The following is a 16,161-nucleotide window of genomic DNA, read 5'->3' as shown; positions in this document are numbered from 1 at the left end:
GTTTTAATTAAATTATAAAATTTAATATAAAATGACCAGTTTTGTAAATATCTTCAAAACTCCCCTTTTATATACTGTATAGATTGTATAGATGTGTTAAGGATCAACTTCCTTAACGATCAATCCCACGACGAGAAACGAAAACCGTAGACAATCCGGCGCCCAAGAGGTTTGGGTCGGCGGTGTTTTCCGGCGAGAGGAGCTGAGCGCGAGTGAGTTACTCGACCCGTAGATAAATCCGGCGCCCAAAAGCTTGGGTCGGCGGTGATCTCCGGTGATAGAGCTGAGCGCGAGAAAGATCTCGTCGGCAGCAAAGGATACGAAGAAACGTAGGGTTTCTTCAAGCCAAATAATTGGACAGTAAAAATGATTTCATTCATTGCCTTCTCATGTGCAAATACTCCACATATTTATAATATGTGGGATACAATGATATCCTACGAAAATAGAGTAAATCAAATCTAATAATAACTAAACAAATATGATAAAGATATGGTGAATCATAATTAACTAATTAATTGGGATATGGAAGATACGTGATCGTAACAACTCCCCCACGATTGAAATCCACCTTGTCCTCAAGGTGAAAACCACAAACCAACGACGAGAGTTGAAAGCAAAAGCTTTAGCGAGGCGTTTCCTCCTGGATCATACACATATCGACCAACTGAATGTCTTCCTTTATCACCTCCAAGAATGCTCAAATATGGCATGTCATTCCGCGGAGGGATCAACCTTACATCGGAGTCGAGCAATGTTGATCGATGATTCATACTTGGTACATTACCGACACAAGCAATGACGGGCAAACCAGTGTAAGCACCATCTCCTTTCTTGCTCCAACAGTTTCCAACAACATTTTTGGATGACACTTGAACAACATTGAGTGAAGCGACGACCTTCATCACTTCATTAGTGGAATCGTCCTCGTCTACATCGTTCAACAATGCCTTTTCCTCCTTCTCTGTACTCATATCGGGATTGCGCGGTGGACAGACTTCCACAAAAGACGAAACTTGTTGGTCTTCGAGTCTGCCATCTCTACCTTCCCTAGATCCGCGATTCTCACTAAGCAAGCCATGATCCATGAGTTTCTGTACTGATGTCTCTAATATGGAGTTCTCTGAATCACAAAGCTCCTCCTCTAATATGGAGTCATCTGAATCATAAAACTCCCCATCGCCGTTAAGTGCTGGCGAATGCATGTGAGGAACGACCTCTCCATAACATCTGTCCTCATCAACCTCCCTCCGGTAGCGATGCGGCTGTGGTGGCTGCGGCAAAGGTTGGAATCTGGCACACGCACGGTCAAGGGGCTCCACAAGCGTTGGGTATCCCTGTTGTTCCAACGGGTCCCAGCAGGTAGGCTGACACACGGGCGACGATTGTCGTCGCGGAGGCCAGCCGGTCGGGGCTGGCGGCTCATAAGCCGACGCACGCTGCTGAATACAAGGCAGATTCCAACACGTGGATCGGCGTCTTGGGGCTGGCAGATCCCAGCAAGTCAGATTTTTTGCAGGCAGAAGCTGCTGCTTGGCTTTGCGTACGCAATGTGGCTGTCGGAGTGGCTGTTCCTGCTCTAGAAACTGATCCCCAGAGGTGGAGGCGTTGCGCGGCGGCTGGTGGGCATTCTGTCGGGCAGAATACCGCCTGGAATTAGAGCGCTCGTGCAGCGGCTGGTAGGTGTCTCTAATCACGCTAGGCGGGTCCCAATACGATTGTGGGCTGTACATATCTTCGCTGATATAGAGTGACGGCCCGGAGGTGTAAGGCTGTGTTCGACGCGGCAGCTGACTGTGGGGCAGATAGCTGCGGCGGGTTTGCGCGTACGACGGGGCTGGAGTCTGATGTGGCGGTGGCTCCGGCAGCGGAGGCGCACGAGGATCGCCAAAGAAGCGATTGGCCGCAGCCTCCGGATGGCGGCTGAAATACCCGTCGGGGATGTTGCGTGACCGCCTAGATTGGTGCGGGCTGGGGTATTGTTTCCGACAAAGGTTATCCAGGCGCCGATCTGCTGCGTCAATACGGTATTCCATCATGTCCAATAGGCAATCAAATTTTGCAATAATAGGGTTCATCTAGTGAGGGGGCTGATATCGCATATGATAAGGAAAAGATTGAAGTTGGAGTGGCTTCTTTGCGAAGAAGGGGTTCGGTGTTCTTGTTTTGGTGAAGAACGTCTCCTCTTTTGTTGATTGGTGAGAAATTGATATGGATGAAATAAGGTGATAGGTGTAAGAGAGGGAATTGTAGCTTCTCTTCGGTGGAATATTTGTAAGTGGAAGTATGGAGGAGTAGGTGGCCTATGATAATGGTGAATAATTTGGGGGATATGGATGACAAAGATAGAGGAAGAGTACGGGATGAAAGCACCAATTTGTTAAGGATCAACTTCCTTAACGATCAATCCCACGACGAGAAACGAAAACCGTAGACAATCCGGCGCCCAAAAGGTTTGGGTCGGCGGTGTTTTCCGGCGAGAGGAGCTGAGCGCGAGTGAGTTACTCGACCCGTAGATAAATCCGGCGCCCAAAAGCTTGGGTCGGCAGTGATCTCCGGTGATAGAGCTGAGCGCGAGAAAGATCTCGTCGGCAGCAAAGGATACGAAGAAACGTAGGGTTTCTTCAAGCCAAATAATTGGACAGTAAAAATGATTTCATTCATTGCCTTCTCGTGTGCAAATACTCCACATATTTATAATATGTGGGGATACAATGATATCCTACGAAAATAGAGTAAATCAAATCTAATAATAACTAAACAAATATGATAAAGATATGGTGAATCATAATTAACTAATTAATTGGGATATGGAAGATACGTGATCGTAACAAGATGTCAATTTCAATGTTAAAGGCTGAAATAATGTATAGATACTACGCATGAGGTATTAAAAGTTAGTCAAAAATTTAATGTCATATACTAGTATTTAAACGTATTGAGAATTGTATTTATAAACTTAATTATTTGCACACAATAATGGCAATTCAAATTCAAATACTAATTAAATGAAATAATAAATCCAATATACGTTGATTCATTCCAAAAATAATTGTAGATTTTCATTTTTCACCCCACTTTCGGTTCATCTTATGCTTCAAAGTCATGTTTCTACATATTTTATAAATAATTTACAAACTTGCCTACAATCTCTGTCATAACTTATAAAAATTTAAAATATGGCCAAAACTCACATTTTATACGGATAGATTTTCTCTTATATTATGTGTTCGTAATTTGTGAATGGCTTACTTTAATTTTTATACTCCCATTTTCTCGCAAGAGAATATATCCAAAATTTTGGGCACGGCGATTTGAGATATTTACACCTGGACTTGTGTTTATAATTCAAAAATAAAATCCTCATAAATAGCCGACATAGTAAAAGTGAAATATTCCGATTGAGGAAAGAGGCGCATAGTAGTTAACTGGAAGAATGGCCGGCATAACAGCCGCGCCGGCGACTGGGTTATACACGAATGAAGCCCAAATCGGCGCTGGAACTGCCCTCCAGATCACCGCCTTAACACAGCGGGATTTGAATAACTTCCGAATTTCAGCCGTAATCGATCGTTTGAGCATGCACTTTTCCAGCAACAACAAAAACGACAAAGAGTTCGATAATCTCTGCCTCTCTCTGTCCAGGCATTCCTCCTCTTCGTTTTCTAGTTTGCTTTTGCTTTTGATTTTTTGATTATTTTTTCTGAACATGAGTTTGTTCAGCTGATTTTTTTTTCATGTGTTTCTATCCCTAGAGATAGGTTATTGTTTCTATTAATTCTGTGGAATTTGCTTTTTATGTGCTTATATCTGTTCTGTGTTGTATGTATTTTACCTATTTTATTTTGCTAGAGCATTAAGAAGGTGTCTCTGAAGAGGTTTTGGCATGATATATTGCCCTTTAATGCTTATTCTTTTGGATAATAATATGTGAAGAACAGTGCCTTTTGTTTCTAGGATGTCCATTGGGTGTTTGTAGCTGGATAGTTTTGGTTTAATACTGTTGATTTATAGTAACATATTTTTGCCAATGCAGAGGGATTGATTTTTGCATAGCAAACAATTATGTTCCAATCAAATCATCCGCGTTACCTTCTCTTATAAAGCAGGTGATGATTTTATACATTGTTTGTTTATATTTTCAGTGAAATGTATCCTCAGTTGGAAGTGTAACTAGATGAGATCATTCAAAAGGGGACCTAAAGGGATCTCATAGGCTATTTACACTATTAGCTCCATCTGTGAAATGGACACATATATGATATGTCATTATGTGTTCTGTCCATGTACATATGAAGTAGAGCTGGTCCAAGGATATTTTGGATTTTTTTTTCTTCATATATTCCATTAAGTGATGATATAAATCGTTTTTCTCATTAAGTCTGAAAAATTATGTTGTTAGATGGGCCAAATTAAAAATGATGCCACAACGCAAGCAGCTATTATGGTTCTGATGATTTCTGTTAAGGTAATTTCTTCTATCAGCCAATTTTTGGTACGGCATACTATTTTTTTTGCTTCAGTTATGAATTGTTGGATCATTTATTACATGTTCTATTACTTGTATCATATGCATCATTTGTTGTATTGACTTCTGGTGGTGAGACATGTTGTATTGTTACAGTAATGCTTCATTTTTTATGAACCAAAATAGTTTATAAAAAGTGATAAGCCTTTGCACCAGTGTAACTTGTTCATTTCCCTTCTTTGAAATGAAACAAATGAGCATTTCTGTTTCATGTACATCTCCTATTCTTCACTTATTAAGAAATTATTCGTCTCGATCCCGATTTTATGATAGAGTGCTTGTCAGAATGGGTGGTTTCCTGATCAAGACTCTGCAGAGCTCCGCAATCTGGAAAAAGAGGTTTGTTGATATTTGTTATTATTTGATGTGACTTATATTTCAATATATTCTAATGTAATTTGGATTGTTATGATATCTATAGGTTGCAAGAAATTTTTGCAGTGCATTAGATTTCAGCGCTGACCCCAACCCTTCTCACCCAGTTATCTCAACAGTTATGTCAAGGTATAACATGAATTTCCTTTCATTCCAACTTGGTTTAAAATTCTCTTTTATTTGCTAACAGTTATGTGCTAAGGCTGTAAAATTCTCTTTTATTTGGTAGCCTATCAACTGTAACTGGTTCTGCAGCCTTAAAAGAACCACGAATTGATTAGATTTTGATTAAGTGATTCACGTGAGATGATCACTTCCTTGCTTTGTTCCTTTGAGATAGTTTCTAATTCATTTTTTTTTTCTGTAAACCCAATGGTGGTGTCAATTAAAAAAAATCAGAAGGGATACATTGTCGAAACAAAAATGCGGGCTTAAGTTATGCTTTGTAGATTTTTCAATGTTTATGGATTTTTCTCATGTATCACCCTTCCTTAATAGCATGAATAATTTAGTTCTGCTCAAAAGATTTATTCGAATAAATTGTTCAAGTTTCTTTTGCATGTTGAACTTTTTTCTTCTATAGTTTTTTTTTAGATTAGATAAGAGCATGATATCTAACGTTTCTGAATTTTCACTTTGTTCGGATGAGAAAATTTAAGTATTCCTATTATCCTATACAATGTTCCGATACACAGTCCTTGCATCTTGGTTTTCCATTCTCCCTTTATAGCAGCAATCCTCTCTACATTATTTTGAGTCATGTTCCTTCCTTGCAACTAACAGAGTTGGGTTGTAAACATGTCTGCAGATTCTATCCAAGATTGAGAATGGGTCATATATTTGTTTTTCTTGAAATAAAGGTTGTTATTTCCCTTCCTTTCTGCTGTTAAAGTTCTCATGTAATGTTTCTATGCTGATAGAACTGTTGTGTTTTGTTCAATGTAGCCTGGATTTGAGGCTTATGTCAGTGACTTCCAGATATCAAAGAGAAAGTGTGCCCCAGGAGATAGGATTGTAAGCTTGCAAACCATAAACTCGTGTTATCAATTTCTTATAGCAAGTGTCTTATGTAATAGCTCTGGACATACTTGACTTTGCAACTGCAGCTATTCTTTACTGTATCTCGTCGTATTCCATAATTTGTTGAATTAGTTAGGATCTTTTACTCCAGTCGATGACAATGGGGTACCTAGTGTAGCAACACCTGCAATTAACTTTGAGTGTTGTGTTGGCCGTTGGTACCAGCTAATCATTTGATGTTGTTATATTTAGTTCGTCATATGTTATTACTTCTTTCCCCAAGTAGAATGAAGTATAGGTTTAAACGTCAGTAGAACGGCAAGAATTCAAAGAACTTATTTCTTAAAGTTTTATATGGATCATTTAAATGGTGAAGAACAGACAGACATACATGGAGTACCTAGGTAACAAGTAAATAGGTTGATTCCTGGTTACTGGGTTGCTGGACCCTAACCTGCTACCATCTTGTTGCTCATTTTCCCCCATTCTTACTGGAAAATGGTGTTTGGTGGATCATGTGCTTGCTCATTTTCCCCCATTCTTACAAGTCATTTGTATGATAAAGCATCCAATAATTTCATTTGGCTGAAGAAACAGAAAAAAATGGTGTCACTCTTGCTACAGTAAATATGACCATGTTCAATCATAAATTTATTAGCATGAATGCATAGATTGATTCTTGCTACAGTTTGTGAAATGGGTAATGATGCAATTTGACTTGGCACATTTGAAACTAGTTTACTGCCTATGATGATGCCCTTCATGATTGTCATCCTGTATCATGAAATGAATATGTCTGGTAACTAGCAGCTCTTGGGAACACTAGGTTTTCCTTTAATCCTTTCCACAATTTATCCATGTCTCATATGAGCTGATAACTTATGTGAGGAAATTGATATTAGTTTTTAATGTCTATGATTTCAATTTACTTTACTAACTCATGAAATGATAGGTGTGGATAGGACCTCTTCATGTTGTGGTCTTGTAAATCTAATATTTGTTTTTACCTGCAGAGGTTGTTAGTCGTCCAAACGGATAATATTGACACACCTTCCTGCCTTGTTACTCCCGCCAAAGTAAAGTAAGTTATTCATTTTCAAAAACTGACTAAAAATTGGGATATCTTTTCTTTCTTTTAGGTCAGTTCACACCACTTCCTCTTTTGTTGTTTTCTCATTCTGCAGCTTTCTCTTGAACGGAAAGGGAGTGGAAAGGAGGACTAATCTTTTTGTGGTTTGTTGCAAAAATAATTACTTACAATAGATGTCACTTTGCCTTTGCTAATGGTTTAAATTTGACTTTTAACATTTTATTGGCACTTAGGATACAGGCCCTCAAGTTCCAACAGTTGTGACACCTTTGCTAAAGTATGGATCTAATCTGCTTCAAGCTGTGGGTGAATTTAATGGTATCCTTGACTCATGTCCCCTTTTCTGATATTTTGGGTTTGATGTCGACTGTTTTGAAAGCTGCTTACTTGGAAATTTGTGATTCTGAAGGAAATTATATAATAATAGTTGCATTCATGAGTGAAGTGCCAAACCTTGATAGTAACACTCTCCAGGACTGCGAGCAGTATGCTCCTGCAACTGTGGATGCAGGTGCCCATTCAATAAATCTCCTGAATTGGAGAATATTCATTTTTTTGCCTCTTACCAAACTATAGCTTGATAAAAACATTGTATATAAAAGGTTATTCTAGAGTCAAATGTTTTCTAAATCTTCTTTTCCTTTTATTTTGGTTTCCTTTTTGCTCTATGTAGATTCTGAGGTAATTGAAGGGTCATCACGGATATCACTGAATTGTCCTATTAGGTAACTGTTCATCATATCTTTCCTCAGCGAGGATTATGTAATTTACTGTTAAACTCTGATTTAATTTTGTACCATAAGAAACTTTCATTATTTACATTCTCTATTTATGCTGCATGATAATGATTTGGATGCAAAAGATGACTCATCTGTTACAAGACGAAACCGAGTTAATCGACAACCATATAAATTGCTATATAGTAGAGTACTCCCTCTGTCCCAATATAAGCGAAGCTCTTCTTTGGGTACGGAATATAGGAATTGATATTTAAAGAGTTAAAATAAAGATAGTAAGGTATGAGAGAGAGAAGTAGAGAAGTAAAGAGAGAATAAAGTAGGTGGAGAATAAAGTAAATGAGATAATTTTTTCCTAAAAAGGGAAATGACTCACTTATAGTGGGACATCCCGAAGAGGATATGACTCGCTTATCTTGGGATGGAGGGAGTACTTATTATGACTCAGTTCTTTCATGTCTATCGCCAGACTTGAGGTTACTTTACACCCTCCTTATATGAACTGAACTAAATCTGAATTTTGTTTTGTCATCATTCATTCACATGAAAACTTTTTATTGACCTTGATGTCCTGCTAATTTGTTTATCCCCATTCTTGATCCGAACAGCTTTGCACGTATTAAAATTCCAGTAAAAGGGATTTCATGCAAGCATATTCAGGTAATAGCACAAAGTTGAAGCCCTGAGGACTCTAGAAATAATACTAGTGTGATTTTCGAGCATGATGTTTTTGGCAAACTTTCTTAAGGCTAAATTTTTGTTCTTGAACTTTACCACTGACATACTTTTTGTTTTGTCTGCAGTGTTTTGATTTTGACAACTATGTGGACATGAACTCAAGAAGGCCGTCATGGCGCTGCCCCCATTGTAATCAGCATGTGTGCTTCTCTGATATACGCATTGATCAAAAAATGGTTAAGGCGAGTACCTCTCGTCGTTTATGTTGGGGTTTGCTACAACTTGGAAATATGCAAATTACTCTTATCATCTTTATAGCTAGTAGAATATAACACGATTATTTATACACTCCAGCTTCTAAAGAGATAGATAGGCACATGCTCACCTATACATCAAAGGTTCTGATGTGTGAATTTGATTTTGACTTCTCAGATTTTGAAAGAGGTCAGACCCAATGTCTCCGACATAATTGTCTCCTCAGATGGGTCATGGAATGCTGCGGTGGGGAGTGAAGAAACAACAGAGAAATCAGAGGATAAAACCTTAAATACAGGACGGGACGAGTCTCCACAACCTGAAGAAATACTAGATCTTACTCTGACTGATGACCCGATGGATGTTTTTGATGCTTCTGGAAGTGAAGACAGAAAACATTTTTCAATGGCTAATGCTCATTCTACATCAATCAACCCTCATCTGGCCAGCGCAAATGATGCCAATCAAAGCAGGACCCACACTGAGAGTGACGACTTCTGGTCTGGGGTGCATAGGTCAAGTTTTGGTCAGGGTACATTAGATGTTCGATCAAATGCACAGACTGTCAGTCCCTCTGCATCCACTTCAAATCTAGCCAATGTTGGGGCTTTCCATCATAATGCTGTTGCTACAACTTCTGCACCACAGATTGGAACTCCTATGCCCCAATATCAGCAGTATCAACTTGGGAACTCCCCTGTTATTAGCGACTATGGTAGGCCCTCAGCAGTAAACCGGCATATAACTAGAACGGCTAGTGCAGTTCAGGGTCTTCCTGCCATATCTTCTACTCCCATCCTGCAACGGAGTTCTTCGGCAAATGCAGCGAGCAGCCCCTTAACACCAAATGGTCTTTCTGCAGCTTCACAAGCCTCACTTGCTACATCTAACTTGACATCAAATCATGCCAGTTCACATCAGGTGCCACCAGGCTCATATTCATCTACATTGCCCCAGTATCCCAGCACACAGGTAGTATTTGTTCTAGTTCAACAAAGTTTTGATTCTTAAATATATGAACTTTTCCCCTTTCATTTTTGTTTTCTGCCATTCACTATATCTCTGTGCTTCCTTGCCTGTCTATGTTTCATGTTTTATTGTCATATGTAATGTCTCTGCCCCTATACTCTGATCAGATTCTCAATATCCTTTCTTGAACTTTTGGCAGCAAAATCGTCCGTTCCCCTTTGCTCAATCATCTCCGCAGAATACTGGTTTCCTGGACCCGAATCAGGTGCCCAATATGTATACAGTTTCAAATGAACACCAAAGTTTTAGTCAGCCGACAAATTTCAGGATTCCTCGATCAATGAGTAACTTTTCATCTACGCTCCAGCCATCCGTGCAACCTTCAACCAATGTAATGCGTCACCAGAGCCATGCAGGAGTAGCTAGCACCCAACATCTTAATGTGCCTAGAACAGGTGTAGCTAGTAATAGCACCCAACAAGCTCAATGGCGTTCAACCGCAAATAGAACTGCACAGATGTCTGTTGGTGCATCACGAGCTGTCCCTTCGAACTCCAGTTCGCATAATATCCCTACTCCGATAGCTGATCAAAGGGTCAGCGACAGGGCTATACCTCCACCACAGCCAGTCACAACTATTCAAGATTCTGTAGATCCAAATTGGCGACCTCCTGGCCGGATGCGTGGAGCATTATTAGGGCAGGCTTATGAGGATGCCATGAACCAGTACATCATACAGCCCACTCAGCAAGCTCAAGCCCGACCAATCTCAAATCCCATGGCTCTTCCAAACATCCGGTCAACTTTACCAGCCTTTATGGGTGGTGGAAATGCTCAGGGTTCACGTGCTCCAAACTCGACCTCTGCAGCTCCTTCTGGAAGACCGGCAGGGACAGACATTTTGCCCAGTGGCTCAACAAAGATGCACTGACTTTGACATAAGGGTAGGTTGTGTGTTTGAAACCTCCCCTCTAATTCTCTAAATATTATTTACATATATGGAGCAACATTTAGTATGCGATGAAGTTTGCTGGATGTGGCTGTGGAGGTTTTCTTGTGCACTAACTAACATGCTCAAATTTAACGGAAAATTGCTAGACTGATGCTTGTTTTCCTAATTTCTGCACAGTAAAATATTTTCATCCGTGTCTTATATGTGAGTACTGTTTAAAAAAAGTTTGTTTAGACTTTAGATCTTAATCTTAAACTTATTGATTTATCTATTTATTTTATGATGGAGTGCAATTTATTTGATTAGATAACTCTTTTAGTTAATAGGGCATGAGTTTGAGACTTTGAGTCACCGTAGTCATGGCAAAAAAATAGGGAATATTATTGATTCTTTTAAAACAAACTATTTTTATCCCTGTGAGCCACCCCCTCCAAATGGCCGCCCTCTGCCGCCCTGTGTTTTCTAGTGTGCGAAGGAACGAGATGTTGGAATAGCCAGGAAGATAATGAATTGGCGGTTAGGTTTGGGGCGTACCGGGTACCAAAAATGATACTGTATAAAATAAAGATCAGGTACCATTTGCATGCGAAAGTGAAAGATTAGGTACTATTTATGTAGTTCACTCCTCTATATATATATATATACATGAAAATTGATCATTTTATAGATAGAATCGGCAATCATCATGTCCTATATAATCAAGATATTGTTAATATTTAAAATTCTGATAATATATCATTGAAAAAAATATTCCAAATTTAAGGAATATTGTTAAATAGTCAACATCAAATACTCTAGAGTCTATATAATAGTAGTATTCCATTTCAATTCAGAATCTGATGGTTAAAAGGAAAGAATCAATCTTGCAAGCGAGAAATTTTCAAAATATGATATTGAAACTCTTTTTAAAAGGTTTCATAAACAATTATTGCAGACAGAAAAAAGTATTGACTATCTCTATATATAAAATTGAATATTTTATACTAATATTTAATTTTTTAAAATTTTCAAAAATGAATTATTGTAAGGGTCACAACTCACAAGCCACTAGTGGCATTGGTAATAATAAAATTATCAAAATTGGATTCTAACAACATTCCGTAAGTTAAATTATGACCATTTCAATAAAATTTGAAAAAATAATAAAGAGATATATTTTGGTGATATTTAAAATAACTTTGACTTACTAAAATAACTTTATTTTTTATTACACTAGTATACTTCATTTTGAGCATACATCGTGATTTATACGGATAAAATAATTAAAATAAATTGAAACAAAGAAACAAGTGAAGGATGACAAAAGGGAAGAAGAATGATAATTATGAAATAATACCAGATTTAGTACATTACTAAAATAATATCAGATTTGAAATGTAAAAAGACCAAATTTTTCAAACTCCCAAAATGGTATTTTCGTCACGAAACAGTAAAAAATGAATATTTTTAAGATAAACGCTTAGTCCAGGGTTGTCTGGGAATATTTTAAAAGTCCAGGGTTCATTGGCGAGATAAACGCATAGTGTATTGACTATTTTTTAAGTTCAGTGTTTAATTTAATTCTTATATTGATGATGATTTAATTCAAACATCACGATCTTTACATAAAAAAAGCAACCAAATTATTACGACTGCTATTACGTTAATTATTAACTTAATAAAAGCAAAATCATTAAAATCCTTATTACAAGAAGAGGTATCTGCATTTTCACAATCCAAACGCTTGGAAAATAAATAGGATGAATTGGTGTGCTTTTGTTATGTTGATGTCAGCTCGATCGCCCTCTAGTGTTGCCTAATTCCCTTTCTTCCAAATTTCCAATTCTCATTGATAATTCTGCTGATGATTCAATGCTCGGAAGCTGGCCCTCTCTCGACCCTCACAACTTCAGCCAGTTCAAGTCCAATGATCCCTCCAACCCATCGGTATGCACTCTATTTCTCCATCAAGCTTGCATTTTTATTGCGTTTCTGCACGCCCATTTCCCTCTTTGAACAACTCTTCCGAGATCTGGCCTTTTCAAGTCACCCCATTCGTTAGAAGTAGAAAGTTTGGTTGGGGATTTTGTGTGATTTTATATTAGGGCTCAATGACAATGCTTTAGGAATAATCAGTTGTGGGAGAAATTCATGGATTAAGATGGGATGGGAAGTTGTGCTTTCTCGAAATAGGGATTGTGTTTTATGTGGTAGAAGAGAATTGATTTTCAAATTTTTAAAATTATAACTATAATTAGTGAATGGTAATCAGCTAAGGTTGTTCCTTACATTTCCTTTTACTTATAGCCATTAGATTGTTATGAAAATTTCAGGCGAAATTTGAACTCCACTCAGTGATTTTCTCTGTTTATTTGAAGCAGTTGGTTGTGTTTTAGGGTGTTATGTATTGAATCTCTGTGGCTCTGTAAGGGATAGTACTATATTTTGTTGTGTAACGAGTATCAGTAGCCGTATCTATATAAGGGGAATGACACGTGTACAATTAACACGTCTAGTTTTGGATGTAACGGAGTTTACAAAGCCCTGTTGCTGCATTGCACTTCATTTGTGAGCAAATGGTTGCTCCAGACTTAATTGATATGTTAAACGCCTTCACCTTTATTGGTATCTACATCCCTCTAACTAAAGAATTCAATGATGGAATTCTAAAAATAATTCCGTTGGCACGAAGGAGAAAAACAATAGCTGGCTTGTTAGGCTCCATAAATGATGTTTCTGTCATTTATAAAATGCCGGAGTTGCCTCTTTGTCATATTAAGAGAGTAAATGCAAGCACATTGTGCCTTGTGCTTTGCCACCACTCTTATGCTGTTCCTACTTTTCTGAGATTCTTGTGTTTGCTTATGTGATGCCATACATATCGGACCAACAGATATATGCATGTCAAGACTCAAGATGCTTGAAACAATTAAAGGACTTTATCGCCTATTATGAGTAGAAAAACAGATACATGTCACGATGCTTGAAGCAATTAAACTTTAAGTAGTGGACAGCAATAAAAGATAGGAAATTATGGAGTGGTTACCTTCACAAAATGAAAAGCCTTTGTACAGTTGCACTCCCTTAGGCCTTAGCATTTTTGTCGTTATCTGCGTTAATGAACAATAATGTACGGAGTAATACCTATTGTTACCACTAAAACACTGAATCTTAAACACGTGAGTTCTAGTGGACCTGCCTACCTCATTAGCTAATTTGATTCTAGATTTATTTCAAAAACTATACTGATCTATCAGGAATGAGAGAACATTTGTTTTGTAGTTGTTATATTTGGAGATCTATATGGATTCATCTTTTGTTTGTTGCAAGTTTTGATAAGAACATAATGGTTGCTGACTGCTGTTTCACATCCTGACGCTGTATCGCTTGGTATCTTTCAGAAAATGACACCTGTTACCTATAATCCTACTCATGACCGCACCCTCTCTCCACCTGATCAGGGTAACATAAGCTCTATTTCTTCGTTTAATTTATTCTCCATCAACGTTTCTCTGCTCATTATCAGTTTGATGAAACATGCTCATCTGCTACAGTTAGAAATATGGTTTTCAGCATTAACTTCATATGCATCTCAATGAAGAGAAAGACGTTGGATTATTGGAATATATGTGAAAATCTGATCAATGACAAACGAGAATTGATAATGATAAATAGCATCTACAACATAACTAAACCCTGAAACCGAAATCATTTTGCCTATATCACATCTATAATCATCGTATTCTCTGATGTGAAAATCATTGTGTGAGTTGGATTGTCACAAGAGATCTTGCTTGATGGTCTTGACCAAGTTTCACGCGTTTACTTTTCTGATATCTCAGTTATAGTCCCAGAGGCGAAAAATATTCTTCTGAGGCACTTCTATCAACAGACCGAAGAGAAGGTTAGCACCTATCATAACGTTTTCCCTCATACCAACTGAAAATCCTCAAGTCATATTAATCTATCTCATGATTTGTAGCTGCAGATGAGTGCAAAGAGAGCATTGTCCGATAATCCGATGCCGGAGCGCGCATCGAAGCTTCCTAGGGCTTCGGCTTCTGATAATGTCTAATGTGAGCTTCACAAAAATTGTGAATATATCAGTCCCTGCAGGCGCTAATATAGAGTAGGTGTGCGCTGAAAAGCTCATAACCATGTTTGCTTGTTGTATACTTGCATAAGCCTGCAAAGGGTGTATATTTTGAGTATTTTATAAATTTATATATTAGTATTACTTTATTCTACATTTCGATCAAGTAAAAGATTGGTTGTGTATGAAAATTTGTTTAATTTGGACAATGGGAATGCTTGACTGATTTTGGATTAAAAAAGCAAACCTATATAATAATATAGCTTTTGTGTTTACATGCATCTGATTGTAAAATCGAATTCAATCCTGACGGTTATGTAGAATGAAAATCTTAATTTTTTGCACAACTGGAAACAAAAGCATTCTAGTCATAATTTTCAAATTTACTATACACAATCATTATTTAATCTTAAAAAACACTAAATGACGCAAATAAGCTAATCCTTCTTTGACTTTTATCACTTTTATTTGCCTCGTCCATAAAATCAAACGTCACTTAATAGTAATTAACCCTTGAAGGGAACCAAAGATGAGCTTTGCTACGAGGGGACATTCATAAGATAATAAAATAAATCGATACTAAGTATTCCCCTTGCTCCCCAATAGATGATATACAATGACTTCGGCGGATTTTAAGGAATTGTTTGACTTGTTAAAGAAAATTTGGAATAAAAAGTTAGTAAATGTGAGTTTTACTTTTATAGTATTACGTTAATTTTATAAGAGCACTCACAATAGCTCCGATAAACCTGACCGCTGCACTCGGCAAGTTTATCTGACGCTATTGCACGCGACCGCAAAAAAATTAGACGTGGCGGCCGACCTAGGGATCGACTGTTGCCTGGTCTCGGTTTTCTGGGACAGCGATTGATCGGTGGCTATTGCAGGGGTGGTCCGCCGTGGATTCCACCTCAGATTTGATATTTTTTAAAAATTATTCAGATTTTCTACTCTATAAATACCATATTTCTCCTTTCATCACCGTTTAGCAAAAAAAAGATTAAAATGGTAAAATATGTTGGGATGGATTTTAGGGCGACTTCGGAGCGGATGCTATTGCAGGTGTTAGGGCTGGAATTTGAAATGCTGACAGTGGTAGGGGGAAAATGAGAAAATGTAGATATTTAGGGCTGAGTTAAGGGCACTATTGCTAAAAATCTAATAATTATGAGTAGAATGAGTTAATGAATATGGAGTCCATATCCTGAAAATAGTGAAGAAATATTTTACAATGCCCTTGTAGGTAAAGAAATATTTTGTGACATTTAATGGTGCTGACTGCTGAGGGAGTATTTTACAGTGCCCTTCTCCTAATCTGTGGCTTCAATCTAACCAAAGCTTTTGCTTTACACTCTTTGATTTAAAGATCAATGATTCAGTTTCTGTGTGGATTATAATTTTATTTTATGTGAATAAGTTCGCACTAATTTAGTTATAGATCGATTTCTTTTTTATAATTCATTATATAATGTGCATATTATATAC

The 16,161-nt window shown here is 37.7% G+C and overlaps 2 protein-coding genes across 6 annotated transcripts; both read left to right on the top strand.

Moving 5' to 3' along the window:
• The first annotated feature begins 3,387 nt into the window (after positions 1-3,387).
• LOC125214025 (E4 SUMO-protein ligase PIAL2-like) lies at positions 3,388-10,805 on the top strand. 4 transcript variants are annotated; one of them, XM_048114864.1, is made up of 17 exons: positions 3,388-3,645; positions 4,037-4,109; positions 4,403-4,468; positions 4,802-4,867; positions 4,950-5,032; positions 5,712-5,763; positions 5,849-5,917; positions 6,937-7,004; positions 7,108-7,156; positions 7,247-7,331; positions 7,423-7,524; positions 7,666-7,738; positions 8,359-8,410; positions 8,554-8,670; positions 8,861-9,655; positions 9,852-9,917; positions 10,020-10,805. In XM_048114864.1, the coding sequence occupies exons 1-17, from the start codon at positions 3,437-3,439 to the stop codon at positions 10,581-10,583; spliced, it is 2,589 nt and encodes an 862-aa protein (XP_047970821.1). In that variant the 5' UTR covers positions 3,388-3,436; the 3' UTR covers positions 10,584-10,805. The 4 variants fall into 4 exon arrangements, with proteins under 4 accessions (XP_047970821.1, XP_047970818.1, XP_047970819.1 ...); XM_048114861.1 differs by having other exon boundaries at positions 4,814-4,867; positions 9,852-10,805; XM_048114862.1 differs by having other exon boundaries at positions 7,687-7,738; positions 9,852-10,805.
• A 1,500-nt stretch (positions 10,806-12,305) lies between these two features.
• LOC125212764 (DET1- and DDB1-associated protein 1) lies at positions 12,306-14,832 on the top strand. Of its 2 annotated transcripts, none has more exons than XM_048113010.1 (4): positions 12,306-12,530; positions 13,985-14,045; positions 14,426-14,487; positions 14,566-14,832. In XM_048113010.1, exons 1-4 carry the CDS (start codon positions 12,456-12,458, stop codon positions 14,656-14,658), a joined length of 291 nt encoding a protein of 96 aa, XP_047968967.1. In that variant the 5' UTR covers positions 12,306-12,455; the 3' UTR covers positions 14,659-14,832. The 2 variants fall into 2 exon arrangements, with proteins under 2 accessions (XP_047968967.1, XP_047968969.1); XM_048113012.1 differs by having other exon boundaries at positions 12,307-12,530; positions 14,572-14,832.
• The last annotated feature ends 1,329 nt before the right edge of the window (positions 14,833-16,161 follow it).

This window comes from Salvia hispanica, chromosome 3 (genome assembly GCF_023119035.1).
Source record: "Salvia hispanica cultivar TCC Black 2014 chromosome 3, UniMelb_Shisp_WGS_1.0, whole genome shotgun sequence".
In the NCBI taxonomy this organism is placed as follows: Eukaryota; Viridiplantae; Streptophyta; class Magnoliopsida; order Lamiales; family Lamiaceae; genus Salvia; species Salvia hispanica.
This window is presented reverse-complemented; position numbering and strand designations above follow the sequence as displayed.

Coding starts and splice junctions, on each gene's coding strand:
- LOC125214025 (XM_048114860.1), top strand. CDS start 3,437: ATGGCCGGCATAACAGCCGCGCCGGCGACTGGGTTATACACGAATGAA. Junction 3,646..4,036: donor CTCTGCCTCTCTCTGTCCAG/GCATTCCTCCTC, acceptor TTGCCAATGCAG/AGGGATTGATTTTTGCATAG. Junction 9,656..9,851: donor CCCAGTATCCCAGCACACAG/GTAGTATTTGTT, acceptor AACTTTTGGCAG/CAAAATCGTCCGTTCCCCTT.
- LOC125212764 (XM_048113010.1), top strand. CDS start 12,456: ATGCTCGGAAGCTGGCCCTCTCTCGACCCTCACAACTTCAGCCAGTTC. Junction 12,531..13,984: donor ATGATCCCTCCAACCCATCG/GTATGCACTCTA, acceptor GGTATCTTTCAG/AAAATGACACCTGTTACCTA. Junction 14,046..14,425: donor CCTCTCTCCACCTGATCAGG/GTAACATAAGCT, acceptor CTGATATCTCAG/TTATAGTCCCAGAGGCGAAA.